Source organism: Nyctereutes procyonoides, unplaced genomic scaffold (genome assembly GCF_905146905.1).
Source record: "Nyctereutes procyonoides isolate TBG_1078 unplaced genomic scaffold, NYPRO_anot_genome, whole genome shotgun sequence".
NCBI classification, from domain to species: domain Eukaryota; kingdom Metazoa; phylum Chordata; class Mammalia; order Carnivora; family Canidae; genus Nyctereutes; species Nyctereutes procyonoides.
In genome coordinates, this window is record NW_026575024.1 from 30385112 (window position 1) to 30404297 (window position 19186).

General features: G+C 44.9%; 1 protein-coding gene and 1 pseudogene across 5 annotated transcripts in view; both read right to left on the reverse strand.

Moving 5' to 3' along the window:
- Positions 1-2850: 2850 nt before the first annotated feature.
- The window catches only part of RNF24 (ring finger protein 24), an 82082-nt gene continuing 65746 nt past the window's right edge, over positions 2851-19186 (reverse strand). For 4 of the 5 annotated variants that reach the window (XM_055301290.1, XM_055301309.1, XM_055301300.1 and 1 more), the window contains 2 exons: positions 8971-9050; positions 2851-7988 (listed from right to left, as the gene is read on the reverse strand). In XM_055301290.1, the coding sequence (XP_055157265.1) occupies positions 7850-7988; positions 8971-9050 (219 nt within the window). In that variant the 3' untranslated portion in view covers positions 2851-7849. Of the gene's footprint in view, positions 7989-8970; positions 9051-10024; positions 10213-19186 lie in introns of those variants that run through there. The other variant, XM_055301324.1, reaches the window with a different exon arrangement.
- LOC129494436 (40S ribosomal protein S27-like) lies at positions 14542-15214 on the reverse strand (annotated as a pseudogene).

Here is a 19186-nt window from a genome sequence, read left to right on the forward strand (position 1 = left end):
CTGTGGGGCTTGGGGTCCTCAGCCAGAGACCCCTCTAATCCTGTCCCTCAGCCCTCAGATGCTTGTTTGGAGGCCCCACATTCTGCGCAGACTCCAAAGAGAGTGTCACTGCCTACTCACCGATGCACAGAGAAGGTAGTGGAGGGAGGGAGGGAGCCCGCTTCCTAGGAGCCCTGGCCCCCGCACCCCGGGCTGTGCTCACGAGGCTTTGAGCAGCCAGAGCTTCACACGGCTGGCCTCCCTGTAGCCTGTGTTAACCCCGAGGTCACACAGCTCGGGCAGGCGGAGCCCGCCTCCTGCACAGCGCTGACCTTCCTTCCACTTCCGCGCACCCACCCTTCCTGCCCCTGAGAAGCTGCCTCCCTGACTTCGCCGCATTCTGTGCTCAGCCGCCTCCTGTGTGCCCAGTGAGTGGCCTCTAAGCCTTCCGTGCCCTCGGTTCTCACACAGCGGCCCCGCTCGCGGTTCCCTCTGCCTCCTGGGCCGCTGCTGCCTGCGCTGTGCCAGCGGCTGCTCCTCAGAGGACACAGGCGCAGTGGCGGACCTCCCCAAGCAGTCGTCAAGGTGGCGGCCCCTCCCAGCCCGTGCCTCTGAGCTGTGGCCCCAGGCAGGGACTGCCTTCCCCTCCACCACTGAGTGTTCCAAGGCCTTCTCTGTACATTCTCTTCCCTGAGCCTGATCCCAGTTTACTGCCACTTCACTACGTCTGGCTTGTGAGATGCTTGTAAACAAACTGCTCTCTCCAGGCACCACTGCCCCTTCCAGCAGCGCTCCTTCCTCCCAGTCTGCCCTTGAGGTAGTCCAAGGGTCCCCTTCCATGTGTGAGGGGCGGCCTGAACCAAGACTGGGGCAAGAGACGGCGCAGAGGGCTGAGTGCTGGGACGTGGGGATTGGCTAGGATGAGGGAGTCTGGGAGGGCACCCAGGCTTGGTTGGGGAGGCTTGGTTTTGGACCATGATTCTGATACAGAAAGGCAGCTGGATATTTGGAATTTGAGATTTCAGACCTGAGAATGATGTGTATCTAGATGGGACTCTAGTGAGCATGAAGGTAGAGTGAGAGTAACAGTTACAAGATGGGCAGAGAAGGAAAAGGCTGCAGAGAAAGTGGTCCGAGAAGGGGCTGGCAGGGTCTGCAGCCCCGGCTGCTGGAGAAGAGTTGTTCTCCAGGCACCTGCATCCAGAGGGGGTTTAAGAAGTGGCCCAGATTTGTGGCAGGGCCAGGGATGGCCTTGAGGGGAGCGCTTTCCCCCAGGCTACTAGGTCAAAGCTGACCTGCAGGGACCCTAATGAGGGGTGGTGAGGGGCAATGGCAGCTGCCACAGGATGGCTTTGGTCCAAGAGGTGTTTTCTTCTAACAGAATACTTGGTATTTGCGAGCCTGAGCTGTAGCTAGAGGGGGAACATGTGGGCTAGTCCACCACCTCAACCCCCTTGAGCACTGTGGTCCATATTGGTTAGAGCACTAGTGTGTCCAGCCATATCTGCAGTGCTGAAGCCAGGGTGGCAGGTAGGCCCTTGACCTCTTTCTCCCTCACTGTGACCTGGTGCTCTATTCACCCTTGACCCCGCAACCCCACCCCATGGGAGGTGCAGGCCACAAACTCTTTCATCACAATCCTGTGTTGTTGGTGACCAGCTCACTTTGATCAGAGACCTTCACCTTGACTTTCCAACTCTTGCTAATAAACAGGCTTAAGTGGGGTGTAGATGACCTCAGGCCCCTCGGAGTTGAAGGGTACATACTCAAAGTATTTTCAAAACCTGCTTTTTATTTACATTTAAGTCAATTACATGCATGTTTTGTTTTTAAAAACAAGAGTAATTAGCAAAAAATGCATTAAAATTTTAAAATAGCAATTAAATATACAAAAATAGAGCTTACAAAAAACTGCGAATGTTTAAAAATATTCTGCTGCAGAATTCTTAGTGTACAAACACGTCTATGAAACCTGAGGCTCAGCATTTCATAAACCTTTTTTTTTGAGGGAATTATACAATAATATCTAGTGAATAAAACCCAGTAGGCTAAACTAGAGGACTTAAACTACCCCCCTTGCTGGCAATGATGTCATAGAAACGCAGAGAGGACAGTTATCAGGAACACTTCGGAAGACCAGGCCCTCACCAGGAGGGACTTCCTAACACTGGCCCCACCTGCTCTAGCAGGGTCTGGGAGGGGAGGGGCACATGGAAGGCCCAGGTGCAGCTGGCCCTAGACACAGGTCCACCAGGCTTGTCCTGGCACAGGGAGCAGAGGGGAGCTTCAGCAGACTATAGACAGGTCCCTTGACACTGGTGGGGACCACATGCTAGGTCCATGTCCCTGGAGCAGGATGGGTGTCCTCCCTGACCAGAGAGCTGCAAAGTGAGTGCTGGATTAGTTAGCCAAGGGTGCAATGCTTGGTTTAAAAGTGGAACTATTTGCATCTTGCAACAAGTTGGGCTATAAAGGTGAACACTGAACAAGCCCCTCTATTTCTATTTTTCTCCTAATACTCCCACTCAAATGGAAGCACATTCCATGGCTTGTGGGATCTTTCATTCGTTTTATCTACTAAAAACCACTTCCAGTTTTCAACTGCAGATTTCACCAGAATTTAGACCTGTTCATCTCGTAAGTTCGTAACAGCTAATGTGGAAGACCATTGAACCTAGGACGAGATACTCAAGTAACAGAAGGGTGGCATTTCACATAAACTTCCTTTCAAGTTTCAGATTAGGGCCCACGTTGCACTTTTAATCCTAGGGAAGGCAGGATGCCAGGGACGTAGGCAAGGACCAAAAGGCAGGAGTCCTGCCCCTTCTCACAGGAATACTTGGAGGAAGCAGCTTTATCTCCTGCAGGGGCAAAAATGGACCTTTTTTTTTTATTTCCTTGAAAGAAGATATGACTGGTGGAGTCATTTCTATTGTCAAATGGAGAAAATTCTATGGGAAGCATTTTCTTTTGTGCATATAGAGTGGGGAGGGAAAGGTAGCAGAACCATGACCTCAAATATGGACACTGAAGTGTGTTCTATGGTTAATTTCGAGGAGACCATCCACCTACCTGCTTAGCATCATCTGAGACATCTTTCCCCCCTACCCCCAAACAGAAGGTTGCATCAGGCTTCAGTTGCTGCTGTTTCTCAAACTGCTGCCTCAAAAACACAGGAGCTCGCCTAAGAAATGGCAGTTGGAGCTGGACATCACCTCCTCAGGGTTTGGCAGGGGTGGCAGGGAGCAGCTTGTCCAGGCTCCTGCAAAGGCTGCTGGACCTGAACCAGAGGCCTGCACTGCTGCTCTCAGCAATGGAGCAGAGCCTACTCTTGAGTGTCCTGTCACAAACCAGAAAGCCAGTCTGGAAACTGGTTGTGCTCACATATCCGAGCATGTGTGTGGTAAGGGCCAGGGAGGGATTGATGTTTCTGCTTTGTATGGAAACTAGAATTCCAGTATCTGCTGCAATCAATAAAAAATAATGCCTTATTCAAAAAGGAATGTGATTGCAAAAACACCCCCAGTTATGGGCTCACTTTTTATAGATACTCTGCCTTCTGGGATGGCTCTTCGCCCATTAACAGGAATGGTCCTTGGATATACTGGTCTGGTACCACATGAGTTTAAAAAAAAATTATGTACACACAAGCACATGTGTGTATTCACCGGTATATGCACAAGTGGTCACTGGAAGGATCTACATGGAACAAACTAAAAGCATTCGAAGGGTGATAAAGTGGGCTTCAGGTCAGAGATGCAAGGAAGACTGATTTGTGAACTATGTGAAGGGATTACCTATTCAAAAACTTAAGGAATAGCATTCAGGGAGCACTATGGGCAACGGTTCACGGAGGTGACTAGGGAAGATCTCAAGAGGAAAAGGGAGGGAGTCAGGCAAACCCAGACCCCAGGGGAGCACGTGTCCATCAGGAGGCTCCTGCTGAGGTTCTGTTGCCACCCGAACTACTGAGGAGCCCCACGTGACCTGCTTGACGTTGCCTATAGTAAGGAGCTTTCACAACCCCAGGCCTACTGCCCACCAGGCTTGGGACACGGCTGGTCCTCACAAGAACCTGCGAAGATGCTATTAAAATTCTTAGGTGTGGATAAGGAAACCAGCTTTGAGAGGCTAACTTACATAAAGACAAATAGCTGGTGGATGGCATGGGGTGATTCAAATCACTCAGCACTTTTTCTGTCTAGAGCTCTAGGGATACCTCCCTGTGTTCATTTTGTAATTCTCAGACTTCCAGAAAATTACTACAGTTGTTCAGAATAGCTTAGAGCAGGACTAGGCCATGGAGGTGACAGGCTTTGAAGCAGGGCTGTGGAAAGGGACAAACCCTTCCTCTAATGGGCCCAAGGGACTGGGCACTGGGGAAAAGGATCTTCATTTGTTAAGACATATCATGAACAGGCTATCTGGCAAAGATAGGATGTACCCTGTATTCCTCACCCCAGACTTCCCCATGGGCCATCTGCTCCCATCTGGCCATTTCTGTCTTGTCCTGTTCCCTACCTTGGTGGGCACAAGCTACAAGGACCTTACTGGCTGGCTAAGGACAGGCCCAACCAAATCACACTGTGGCAAAGAGAAGTGGCAGAGGACAGTATCTTAGGCCTACTCATTCAGGAATCAAGTCAGGCTGGTTTTGTTCCCTGTTTCTGAAGCCAGCTGAGTTCATCTGTACCCCTAGCAATAACTAGGTAATGATGCAGCCACCCATGGAGTTCAGTTGGGGCTGAGTTAGGTTCTTTTAACCCACAGCACACAAGTAACATCCAATCTTTGAGCTGCTTAAGACACATTAAGAGAAAGTATAAAAACTGCCATGTCACCAGCCAGTGGCCCAAGAGCACAGCTGAATCCCCATGTGTCTACAGTTAAAAGGTCACCAACAAAAGACCGATGTGGCTAGGGTGCCTCACTGTGTTAGCCTGTGTCAAGAATACGAAGGGGTCCTTAATTCATTCTTAAAAAAAAATGTCCAGATGGAGATTTAAATTTGGCCATAGAAAGCTGTGTTTTAATCAGAATAAAAGGAAGAGGGATCCCTGGGTGGCGCAGCGGTTTGGCGCCTGCCTTTGGCTCAGGGCGCGATCCTGGAGACCCGGGATCGAATCCCACGTCGGGCTCCCGGTGCATGGAGCCTGCTTCTCCCTCTGCCTATGTCTCTGCCTCTCTCTCTCTCTCTCTCTCTCTCTCTCTCTCTCTCTCTCTGTGACTATCATAAATAAATAAATCAAAAAAAAAAAAAAAAAAAAAAAAGAATAAAAGGAAGATGTAAATTAAGCACTGGCCATTGGCAGTTTTGGCAGTGCAGAGAGTCCTGGAGGAGGACCCAATGTGGGGTGTGAGTGCATCAGGTTGTGTTCTTAAGAGTCGCATGAACTACTGTGAGTGGCACTAGCCATGCTGCAGTGAGACACAGAGCCCAGAAAGGACAATGAGTAGGAGCAGAGGAACACTGACCACTCCACATCCAGCCCCACCCTGACGGAAGAGCTGCATTTAAAAAGCCCTCTGCCTTCACAGGTGTCGAGGTCATGTTAATGGAACCTCAGGGGGGTTGGTGCCCAGTGGAGAGTGCACAGCATTCTCGGCTTTTCTCAAACGACCAGCTGGAACTACGCACTATGTCAACTTTGGCTTCCTGGGATACAGGGAAACAAACTCCTCATACCTCCCTACACATTCAGGGACTTGTGGGGCGGTCTCCTCATACTGATGCACAGGAATAGAAAAAGGCTGCAACCAATCGGTAATAATCCTGCTGAAGCTGTGAGGTGAAAGCATTTGCAGATTAAAGCATAAGAATTCCTCCTTTGAGGGGAGAAATTCTCTTTACTGTTTGAACCCCATAACGACAAGGTGAGATTTGTCCCAGGGCCATTCCATGGGAAATGGTGTTGGCCACTAATGAGGCTACTCCAGAAGCAGGCTTATTTCTCACATTGGTCACTGGAAACCTTTCACTGTAAACTGGGTGCTTTGCAGAATTCAACTCCATCGTGCTACCAACACAGAACCCAGAAATGGTGAAGGTAGCACACGAAAGGTTCTCTTCAAGGATGCCCAACAGGTTATAAGGCTTTCATATAAAGATACCCACACTTCCTTTGCCCTGTTTAAGCAGCAGCCAGTTGGCGTGCCATGAATAGGTCACACGGAGGAAACCGCCAATGCTGACCAACTGGATTTGTAATTTTCCAAGCTGGATTCTGCCCAGCACTTTCCTAGGCTCGTGGGGATTTTCCTCCTCCTCTGACCCCAGGCACCTGAGCCAAGGACAGGTTCCGTCTCCCATTCTAAGACGGATTCCAGGAAAAATCCCTGGAGACATGCCGTGAATAGAATAGCAAAGCTTCTTCCATCATCTCTCCATACCATGCAGACCACATTTCCAATGAGACATTCCCACTCACCCCTGGGGCATGGAGCAGAGGCAAAGCTGTTGACTAGGTGTCCACCCTTGACAGGTGGAGGTAGAAAGCAGGGCTGTGGAAAAGAACGTTCTAGCTGACCTAAAGCCACATTCCGATAGCTAATTTGTACAGTATTCATAAATCCAAACAGATGGAGTCATCTCTAGAAACATTGGACAGAAAGCCAAAGAGCAGCATGTGTTTGTTTCTCTCCTATAAAGATACTTTCAATTACTCCTCTCCAAGTCTGAATAGTGAGGCACACACCAGCGGGTGAACCCTGCAGGAGCTTCTGACACTATTTACAATTTCAAGGGGATCCCTGGTTTCAGAATTACATAAGGATCTTATTTCAGATGCTTTAAATTGTTAGAAAGTCACGACAGGCATTTTCTCTTAAGTAGAAACAGGGTAAGAGGGAAGAAAACAGGGAAGGAGGGGGCGAGGCAAGGGGGTCAGCATCCTCCCATCTCAGCAGGGCTGGGAAGACTAGTCATTCTCAGGAAGGAGCTCCCTTTGGGAGCCCTCTGAGGGGCTCACAGCAGCTCCTTACCAAGGCAGTGGGCTGAGACTAGCAGCTGCTCTGGAACCACGCTGTGTACATGGGGGCATGGGTGGCACTCTGAGGTCCCCTGGGTCACAGGGACAGCATGGGCTCAGAGGCCCAACCTTGCCTGGGCAGCTTGGCCGGGGCTCACTGGGGAGTCAGGGGGGTAAATAAGAGGAAATGGCTTCTGACCAGGCCTTTATGAGCACATCTAATGTTCTTAGATGATTTGATAAGCAAGTGTTGTGAACTTGAGGGAAAAGGGGTGGCGAGGGGCACTGCTGCTCTGGTAACCAAAGCCCTTGGGTTCCAAGATGACCTTATCAAAGGAACATAATGTGAAAAGCCTTGTTGGCACTGCCTCACCAATTACTGGCAACCAGTCGTGCTTCAGCTGAGGTAACTGCTGGTTTTACTTGGCTCAGGGCCTGCCAGGAGGGTCTGCTGCTGCAAAGGCATGCATGGTCTGCATAGAAGCTCATCTGTCCACAAGGTGGGGGGTGGGGGTGGCTTTAAAGACCTGCTCTCAGTTCCCTTCTCTAACAGTTCTGTTTATCTTCCCTTCTGCTTGATAAAGATTCACCTTGATACGGAGATAAGTATCTGGGAGACAGAGTAATGGCATCAGCAAGAGACCCTCAGGAAATTTCTTGAACATAACCTGAAGGCTCATTCATCATCTGCTCCTCTTCTCTTGGCATGGGGTAGTGTCAGCGTGCTTTGGTTGTCACAAGACCCAGAAGTCTGGGTTCCCAGCTTAGCTGGCCCGAGTTCTTCATGAGGCAAGGAAGTGGCAGCTGGCGCCCCAGGTAGAGCAGCCAACACAGAGACCGCTTGTGTTCCTCCTGACTCCACATGGACATCGGATCCCGCAGCAGTTTGATCCTTGGGGGAGCTATACAATGTTCTCTGCCCCAGGCAGGGGCCCCTGTGGTGGTCCACGGTCCTGCTTACTGTGCAGCTGGGCCAGCTGCAGAACTGGCATGTTGCACAGTGGACACACCTTCCGAACCTCCAGCCACTTAATAAGGCACCTGCAGGGCAAGACAACACAGGAGGAAGATGTGAGGCCCATGCTTATGGTGCCCCCTGCCCACATGCCTCATGGGTTGAACACCTCTGTCCCTTATTGCTGGGGGCCATGTGAACACCCAGGTCCCAAGCAGCTCCACCAGCAGGCAGAGCCTCTATTCTTCCAAAAGGTGATACTAAGAAACCGCAGTCACTGTGCAATATCCTCAAATTATCCGCAACTTTTTAAAGAATGAAATATACTGAAGAGGGTGGTGGGAAGTAGAAAAAATGTCTTTAAACTTTTTAATAGAAATAAAGACAAAATTGTGAAAGAAGAGGGAATATTAATATGTCTGCATGGGAGATGGTCTTACGCTATTTGTATTCATAACTTTTTATTTATTTATTTATTTATTTATTTATTTATTTATTTATTTATGTCACCCCCCCTTTATCTTGATTTAAAATAATGATGGTTTTGATTAAAATAAGTTTTTAGTAATAGAAACTTTTGTTGGAAAGTTCCAGTTAAGTAGCTCTTTCTAGCCTGGGCTCTAAGGAGGTGTGGGTTTATCTGGCCCTGTGCCCAAAGTCCTGCCTGGTGCTCATGTTCCACCACCCCAATCCCTCATGTCACATGTACAATTGCACACCCCTCACCCTATAGAGTAGTTCAGCTTTCTGCATTATAGATCAATCATGAAGCTGTCAAGCTTGCCTGGCACTGCCCCGAGCCCACATGTTGCTTGATGTGCCTCAAACTGAGGTCCCTTTATTTTTATTTTTTTAAAAAGATTTTATTTATTTATGAGAGACACAGAGAGAGGGAGAGTGGCAGAGACAGAGGCAGAGGGAGAAGCAGGCTCCATGCAGGGAGACCGATGTAGAACTTGATCCTGGGACTCCAGGATCATGCCCCGGGCTGAAGGCATGCGCCAAACCGCTGAGCCACCCAGGCGTCCCAACTGAGGTCCCTTTAAAAAACTCCACACCAATACTCACTTTCTGTGGAAGGCATGCTTACATGGACAAATGCCCAACTCATCTCGAGGCTTGAAGTCTTCTAGACACACTGCACAGAGCTGAAAGACATATTCACAGATAAGATAAAGTGTCTGTTAGGTACTTTCGCAGGCCCCAAAGTAAAGTGCAGATCCCTGAGGCCAGCCATTTGAAGGGACTTACAAGGTCCCATAACTCCTTAAGTGAAAGAAACAGGCTCGAATGGGCCAGGTCTTTTGAAGAAGAGTCTCCTGCTCTTCCTGTCATAGGTCTTCAGGATGATGGACAGACAGAAGAAATAGCAAAAGGCAGCTTCCTCTACTTTGGTGTGTCAGAAGACTCTGACTTAGGTTTATACTCAGTAGATAGGCTGAACATAATGCAATTTTCCTGTGGTGGGTGAGGGGCTGACTTTCCCAAGGAGTGCTTTACCTGTTTAGCAGCACAGCCCCTGAGGGGGACAGCTAATGCCCTGGGGCTCTCCTTTGGTTTTTCACCAAAGGTAGAAACTATAAACCATGACACAGCCTGTAGAAACATGCTTTTTATAGTTCCTGGGGCCCCTTGCATGGCCCTGTCCTGTCAGTGTCGTCGTCATATATAAAGTTATTCAATTGGGGCGCCTGGGTGGCTCAGTCGGTTAAGCTGGCTGTCTTGGTTCAGATCATGATTCCAGGGTCCTGGGATGGAGCCCCATATCTGGCTCCCTGCTCAGCAGGGAGTCTCCTCCCTCTCTCTCTGCTCCTACCCCCTGGCTCATGCTCTCTCTCTTTCTCAAATAAATCTTAAGGAACAAAACAAAAAAAGTAGCAGAGTCCTTTGCAATTAAAAAAAAAGTTATTCAAGAAGTTAAACTTTTGAAAATGTAAGATGGGGCCAGGATCACATTCTGACAGGTGGTTAGGCTCCACTGCCTGGAAAGAGGCCTCCTTCACAGCCAGGTGCTGGGTTTCAACCACTATTTCTTGGGCATATAACAGCGCCCAGGGACATTAAACATCATTGCATATACCTACTTTACAGATGAGAAACAGAGGCTCAGAGCCATAACCACCTTGATGAGTAGCTGGGCCTGGCTGAGGACTCAGGTCTGTCGCACTTAGGTGCTGCTGTATCACTTGTCTCCTGCCCAAAGGTTGAACTCCTCCCTGCTTCTCTGTCCATCTCCAGGGATCCTGGTTCAACTATCATCATTTCTTGTCCATCCTGCTGACATGGCCTCCCTGTTGCTCGTTTTTTAACCTGTAACATGTAACCCAGTCTTCTTAGGTTATGTCACAAGATACATGGCTTTTGGTGCCCCACGGCCAGTGCTGTGAATGTTGGCTTTCCAGAACCCTTTTCCGGGGAGCTCACAGGGCCTTGTGTATACAGCAGCTAGGATCTTCACAGGAAGAGGAAAATAGGTAACTGTCTTACCAGGTTCAGCATTACAATGGAGATAACAGGGGAGAAGGCAAGACAGACAGTTGGCCTTGGCTCAGACACCCACTAGCTGTGGGACCTCTGCCATCATGATGCCTCTCAAGTTCTGTTCCTTCATCTGTAAGGTGGGGACACTACCTGCCCTACTGTCATCAGTTCAGACTGAGGGAAGGGCTGAGAAGGCAGTAAGGCAGTCTACCATTACCAGTTGTTTTTATTTAAATTTTGTGATGGGAGCACTTTTTTTTTTTAATTGGAGTTCAATTTGCCGACATATAGCATAACACCTATTGCTCATCCCATCAAGTGCCGCCCTCAGTGCCTGTCACCCAGTCACCCCCACCCTGGGAGCACTTTTTTAAAGGCAACTTTTGACTTTTGGAGGAAGGCTGAGAACAAGCTGTGGGTAAAGACAGGACAGTAGCAGTAGCCTTGGGGATGGTCTTTTGACCTGTAGCTTCCCGTCTATAAAGGGGGATGATGTTCCCACTTTTTAGACTATATGAACAGACCCTTCGGCCTTAAACACCAAGCTTTCTTCCTAGCACAGGGAGGGAAAGTGGGTCAGGATTGCTGGCTCTGCTTCTGGAGATTCAGCACTGATCCTACCAAAGGGCAAGAAGTTGGTCAAGCCACTCATTTTAATTTGCTTATTTTTCAAGGATCCAAAATTAGATTAGGATCCAAAATTAGATTTGTAGACTTTTCAAAATGGAGTGATGATTAATGGTTATAATATACTATTACGTACTTAAATTCCAAAACCATAGACACCTGAAAAAATAAAAAAAGATAAATTCTGACATGGTAAGTGCTAAAGGTGACCAGAAGCTAAAGGCAGTCACAAAGAGAAAAGACTCAGATCTGACTTCTCTCACAAGTTCTATGAAGGGCTGAACTAATTTTTAGAACTTAAAAAAAAAAAAAAAGATTTATTTATTTGACAGAGAGCATGTGCATAAGCAGGGAGAGTGGCAGAGGGTGAAGGAGAAGCAGGCTCTCTGCTGAGTAGGGAGCCTGATGAGGGGCTCAATCCCAGGACCCTGAAATCATGACCTGAGCCAAAGGCGGATGCTTAGCTGACTGAGCCACCCAGGCACCCTCTAATTTTACAACTTTATTTATTATTATTATTTTTAAAGATTTTATTTATTTATTCATGAGACACACACACACACACACACACACACACACACACACACAGAGAGAGAGAGAGAGAGAGAGGCAGAGACAGGCAGAGGGAGAAGCAGGCTCCATGCAGGGAGCCTGATGTGGGACTCCATCCCGGGACTCCAGGATCACGCCCTGGGCTGAAGGCAGGTGCTAAGGGCTGAAGGCAGGTGCTAAACTGCTGAGCCATCCAGGGATCCCCTAATTTTACAACTTTATAGATCATATTTTGCAAATCGGCTTTATCTTCCAGTATTTCACTAAGATTGTTTCTCCAGTGTAACTTCCCATACCTTTTTAAAATGGAGATGTAAGTCACAAATATTCATCCCTTTAAAGTATACAATTCGGCAGTTTTTAGTATATTCACAGAATTGTGCATCACCACTATGTCTAATTCCAGAACATTTCATTCCCTGCCCCCAAAGCTGACACCTATACATAGTCACTCCCCATTCCCCCTTCTCCTCAGTTCCTGGCAACCACTAATCAACTTTCTATTTTGATGGATTTTTCTTTTTTTTTTTTTTATTAAAAAAAATTTTTTTTTATTTATTTATGATAGTCACACAGAGAGAGAGAGGCAGAGACACAGGCAGAGGGAGAAGCAGGCTCCATGCACCGGGAGCCGGACGTGGGATTCGATCCCGGGTCTCCAGGATCGCGCCCTGGGCCAAAGTCAGGCGCCAAACCACTGCGCCACCCAGGGATCCCTTGATGGATTTTTCTATTCTGGTCATTTCCAGAATGGAATGAAATCATGAAATGCTATCATACAGTATGTGGTCTTTTTTGTCTGCCTTCTTTCACTTAGCACAATTCCTTCAACATTCATCCATGGTGTATCATGAGTCAATACTTTATTCATTTTTAAAGCTAAATAGAAAAAAAAATAAAGCTAAATAGTATTGCGGATATACCGTATTTTCTTATCCATTCATTTGTTGATGGCTACTTGGATTGTTTCTACCTTTTGGCTACTGTGAATAATGTTGCTTTAAACAAGTAACTTGAGTTTTTAATTTTCTGGATATATAACTAGGAGTAATTGCTAGATCATATGGTAACTATATTTAACTTAAAAAATTTATAAAATTTATTTGAGAGAGTGAGAGAGATAGAGAGAGCATGAGCAGGGAGGAGGGGGAGAAGTAGGCTCCCCACAGAGCAGGGAGCCGGACGTGGGGCTTGATCCCAGGACTCTGGGATCATGACCTGAACCGAAGGCAGACGCTTAACCGACTGAGCCACCCAGGTGCCCCTATATTTATCATTTTGAGGAATTACTAAACAGTTTTCTAGAGTGGTTACATAATTTCATATTCCCACCAGCAGTGCAGGAAGGGTCCAATTCCTCCATATCATCAGATTATTATTATTTTTTTTATTATAACTATCCTAGATGGTATGAAGTGGTATCTCATTGAGGTTCTGATCTGCATTTTTTTCTTTTTTTAAAAAAAAACCTTTATTTATTCATTCATGAGAGACAGAGAGAGAGAGAGAGAGAGAGAGAGAGAGAGAGAGGGAGGGAGGCAGAGACACAGGCAGAGGGGGTTGAAGCAGGCTCCATGCAGGGAGCCCGACGCGGGACTCAATCCCAGGTCTCCAGGATCAGGCCCTGGGCCAAAGGCAGCGCTAAACCGCTGAGCCACCCGGGCTGCCCATGATCTGCATTTTTCTAATGACTAATGATGATGTGCTTATTGGTCTGTTGTATACCTTCTTTGGAGAAATGTTCAAAATTCTTTGCCCACTTTTTTGGTTGGGTTATTTTTATTATTGAGTTGTAAGAGTTCTTTATAAATATTCTAGACACAAATCCCTTATCAGATAGCCAACTGATTTTGACAAAGGTGCAAAAGCATTTCAATGGCAGAAGGACAACTTTCTCAACAGAGAGTGTTGGAGCAACTGGACATCCATAGACATCAAAAGCATGACATCACCCCTAAGCATAAACAACCAAAGGAAAAAATATTGATAAACTGGAATTCATCAAACTAAAAAACTTTTGTTCTGCAAAAGACCTTGTTAGGATGAAAGGACTGATCCAAAATATTTACAGATCTTTTTATTTTGTAGGCTTTTTATTATTGAGTACTAACAGGTTTTTTTTTATATTGTGGGTACTAGATTCTTATCAGATACAAGGTCTGCAAATGTTTTCTCCCTATGGATTGTTTTTGCTTTCTTGATAATGTCCTTTGAAGTACAAGGGTTTTTAAATTTTGATGAAGTTCAATTGATCTATTTTTTTCCTTTGTCTTGTATTCTAGACATTTGAACTCCCTTGCTCTCATAATCTTTGGTGGATTTTATAGAGTTTTCAGTTTTTATAAATTTTATCATCTGCAAATATAGTTTTTTCTTCCTTTTTAGTCTGTATGCCTTTTATTACTTTTTCTTGCCTAACTGCTTAGGCAGTACAATGTTGAATAAAAGTGGTAAGAGCAGGGACATCCTCATCTTATTCTGATCTTAGGGGAGAAAGCTTTCAGTCTTTCATCATTAGCTCTGTGTTTTTCATAGATGCCCTCTATTAAGTTGAGGAAATTCCCTTCTATTCCTAGTTTGTTGAATGGTTTTATCATGAAAGAATGTTGACTATTGTCCAGTGCTTTTTCCGCATCTATTGAAGTGTTTTTTTCTCCCTTTATCTGTATTATATTGGCTGATTTTCCTTTGTTGACCAACTTTGTATTCCTGGGATAAATTCCATTTGGTTACAGTATATAATTCTTTGTATATGCTTGTGGATTTGGTTTGCTAGTATTTTTGAAGATTTTTTTCACCTGTATTCATAAGGGATATTGGTTTTGAGTTCTCTTTTTTGGTGATGTCTTTGTTTTTGACACTAAGGACCTGACAGAATGAGATAGGAAGACTTCCTCATCACTCTTCTTTTTTTTTTTTTTGAAGTCAAAGAATACATCCTAAGATAGTATCAGCTCTGCCAGAAGCTGGGATAGGGATATATATTTACTGACTGGTCAGTCTATAGGTACTTGAGCTTGCCCGTTTTACATGTTAAAAGTCAGAAAAGTTCTTAACTGATGGGTACCTGCAGAAAGCAGAAGGAGGGTGGTGGGTCAAGTACCTCTGAAGTAATTTTTTGCAGCTTGGGGAACAGCAGAAATTTCAAGTCTATGGGGGCAGTAAGCATCATAATGTAATGGCTCCAGACTCAAACAGATAGGGTCACGCTCTTTTGGTTTGATTTTGTATCCAAAATGTGTTTATTGGGATGGTTTCCCACTCATCTTGATTCAGGGTGCTTTTAGGGATGCTTTTGTCTGAAGGAACACCCTTTTGTATGCCTTGCTTTTCCTCTTGTAGGTTGGCAGAGGACAGTGGAGCAGCCAACACACAAAACTACCATTTGTGCATGGTTAAATCTGGTGGTGATTTTATAGCAACCTGGGCATATCACATCTGTGAATTAGGAAGTGGGGCTCTGCACTAGGTGCATCTTATGTTTCCTCTTTTCTTCTGGAGAGGGATGGAGAAGATTCTTTGTGAGGGGCATGTTCTTGTGCGGAGATTGTCACCATGGAAAAAGCTAGAGTCACATTCTTTCTCCATGCTCAGAAGCTGGATAACACGTCCATGCCCATTCTACTTGACTTTTAAATTAAATTAATTTGTGAGAGAGCTCAGCAGGGAGCCCAGTGAGGAGCTCAATCCCAGGACCCCAGGATCATGAACTGAGCTGAAGGTAGATACTTAACAGGCTGAGCCACCCAGGTGCCCCTCTACTCAACTTCCTTAAATCTCAGTTTTTACAAATGCAAAATAAGGAATAATACTATCTTATCTAAATTTTTTTAAAATGTGAGTTCCCTTGCTCTTAAAAGATAATTATATGAAGTAATGGACATCTTGATAATCTTGCCACCTTGTATGCTGATTCCATTCCATGACACAGAGATTATATCCATAAATAAGACACATTTGAGGAAACAATGGCTTTATGGGGCCTACAGAATGTATATTGGACTAGTATCCAACTAGTGCACAATCTTTAAAATGCCTAAGAAGGCAGGCTTTGATAATTTCCAGGTGGCTGATACAGTCTATAAATTTACCTCAAATGCAAACTGGGGAATGGAGAGTTATGTGGGGAAGACAATGTCACACAATGAAAATGACCCATAGCTCAGGTGATTCAGCCAAAATAGTTTTCTTTTCTTTTTATTTTTTAAAAAGATTTTATTTATTTATTCATAAGGCACACACACACACACACACACACACACATACACACACACAGGTAGGCAGAGATACAGGCAGAGGGAGAAGCAGGCTCCATGCAGGGAGCCTAACATGGGACTCGATCCCAGGTCTCCAGGATCACACCCTGGGCTGAAGGCAGTGTTAAACCACTGAGCCACCCGGGATGCCCAATGGTTTTCTTTAAACAGATCCTATGGTGGGCGCTCAATATCATTATACCTTTCCTTGAATGGTTATGAGGGTATCACATCTTCTGCAGAGGCAACATTTCTAGTTCAGAGGAGTCGTTTAAGGTTGGAATCTTTGAGAGTTATGAAAGCAACCTAAATATGGCTGTGCTATTCAGGAAAGATCCAACTTTCCTGTTCCAAACTGAAGTATAGTGGGTAGTCCTTTCAATGGCCCTTAAGTGTTTGTGTCCTTGATCCATACTGTATATACCTCATTAACTTGTAACCTTCTTTCCCATGGGATCAATGTTCCTTGATAGAAGGGAGGGACTACTATATCCTACCCACTCAATCTCTAGGGTCCTGTATACTGTCAGTACCTTCTATAGGCTTTGACAGTTATAAATAAAAAAAAAATAACATCCTGATGGGATTTTCAATGTACACAGACATAATATGACAGATATTGCATAAAGGGAAAAAAGTGAAGGGATCAGTATATGGAAGGTTTCTACATTTCAATTGAAGTGCTAAAAACCGGATTCTGAGTATTTTCTTTGTAATCCACTAAAATATTACATAGAAAAGACAAAGTCAAAATCACAATAGATTCTAAAAATTGATTACTAAAATGGATTACTAAAAATGTTCAAATAACCCAAAGAAAGCAGGAATAGATAAAAAGAATGACAGAGGGAAAAGCAGAAGACAATACAGTTGCAGACCTAATTCCAAACATCAAAAATTGTCTAAACACACCAATTAAAACAAAGACTGGCAGAATGGGTTAAAGAAAAAAACCCCCACCATAACCCAACTTTATGCAATCTATAAGAAAACTCACTTCAAATATAATTACATAGGGTAGATTGAAAATAGAAAGATGGAAGAAGACATACCATGCAAACATTAATCAAAAGAAAGCTAGTGGTGCTATGTATTTTTTAAAGGAATTCATTCTTTTTATTTTATTTTATTATTTTTTTTTGAGAGAGAGAGCGAGAGGGAGAAAGAAAGCGAAAGGGGGGAGAAGCAGAGGGCGAAAATCTTCAAGCAGACTCCCCACTGAGCGGGGAGCCCAACATAGGGCTTGATCTCACAACCGATGAGATAATGACCGAACTAAAATCAAGAGTCAGATGCTTAACTGACTGAACCACCCAGGCGCCCCAGCTGGGGGTGCTATATTAATATCAGGCAAATATTTCAAAGCAGAGAAAATCGCCAGAGATGAAGAGGGATATTACAATAAAGGGTCAATTCATCAAGAAGACACAATCCTAAGAATCCTAAATGTGTATGCAGCTAACAGAGCCTTATACAAATAAGTAAATAAACAGAAAGACATGATGTGTTTATAGAAGACGCAACATGGTAAAGATGCCAATTTCCCCCTGATTTATACAGATTTAATGCAATACAAATCAAAATCCCAGAAGGATTTATTCTTTTTTGGAAATATAGACTAGCTGATGCGACAATTTATGTGGAAGAGCAAGGGACTAGACAAGCTATAACAGTTTTAGGAAAGAAGAATAAAGTTAGAGGAATCACACTGCCTCATTTTAAGACTTCTAATAAAACTACAGTAAGCTTTATTAGTAAATCTACATTAAGATGTGATATTGAAGAAGGAATGAGTGCATAAATCAATGGAACAGAATAGAGAATCCAGAAATAGAGTCATTAAATATGGCCATTTGATTTCTGACAAAGGAAATTTAATGGAGAAAGCAACTACTCACCAAAACTAAAGTTGGGTGACTGTGGAGAACAAATCAAAGACTAAATGCAAATAGGGAGTAGATCATAAACTAATGTCAAGACTCCCAGGCTTTTCTTGAAGAAACCAATTTGGCAACAACTGGCTTGTATTCTCCCATGGCAACAATCAGCTAGATCCGAATGCTGGCAATTTCTTTAACAGGACTTGCATGCCCCAGTGTGTCTCAGCTTCCACAGCACCCTTCTCCTTTTCTTGACACCAAGACTTCATTAGATGCCATTTATTAACCCACCTGCATGATTGTTCTATTGTTTCTCTTAGAGATCTCCTTTAGATTTATGTCTCTATGAAAAGATGGAGAAGGGACGCCTGGGTGGCGCAGTAGTTAAGCATCTGCCCAGGGTGTGATCCTGGAGTCCCAGGATGGAGGCCCACATCGAGCTCCCTGCATGGAGCCTGCTTTTCTCTGCCTATGTCTCTGCCTCTCTCTCTCTGTGTCTCTCATGAATAAATAATTAAAATCTCTCTAAAAAAAAACTTGAAGGGACTTCAATTATATATATATATATATATATATATATATATATATATATATATATATATATATATATAGAAAAGATGGAGAAATAAAAACAGGGAAGACTATGGGTACTGAGAGAATTATTTTTCCTTATAGAAGGACAATATATTCTCATGTTTTGATTATGTATATAGTATCTCCTTGGCTTCACTTAGTATAAGTGTTATTTGACTCCTATACTGGTAGAAAAAGTTAAACAAAAATGATATAGTCACAGCTACAGAGCCAACTGTCTAAGAAGCTCGGGGGGGGGGGTGGTGTCTGGGCATCTGAGTCTGCAAGGTCCCAGGAAAGCTCCCTTAGGGGAGCAAAAGCCAAGAAGTAGCTGTGTGACTGTGCAATATCAGACCCTTTTCAAGAACTTCTCAGCATATATCCCACATAACACACAGCACCCTTCTGCACACTCCAGTGTGACTTTCTCATTTAGAGTCTCCTCTACCAGACTATTAACTGCTTAAGAGCAGAAATTAGTATTTTATGCTTCTTTGTGTGTCTGTAGTTTAGTACAGTGTCTGACATGTTTTATATATTCAATAACTCTAAAATTATTATTTTTTTTTGAAGAGGGGAGTGGGTAGAGACAGGGAAGAAGGAAAAAGAAAATCCCAAGGATGCTCCACACCCAGTGTGGAGCCTGACAGTGTGGGCTCAATCTCACAACGCTAGTATCATGACCTGAGCCAAAATCAAGAGTTGGATGCCTAACCAACTGAGCCACCCAGGTACCCCAACTCTAAAATTATTTTAAAAGTAATATATTAGCGGGATCCCTGGGTGGCGCAGCGGTTTGGCACCTGCCTTTGGCCCAGGGCGCGATCCTGGAGACCCGGGATCGAATCCCACGTCGGGCTCCCGGTGCATGGAGCCTGCTTCTCCCTCTGCCTATGTCTCTGCCTCTCTCTCTCT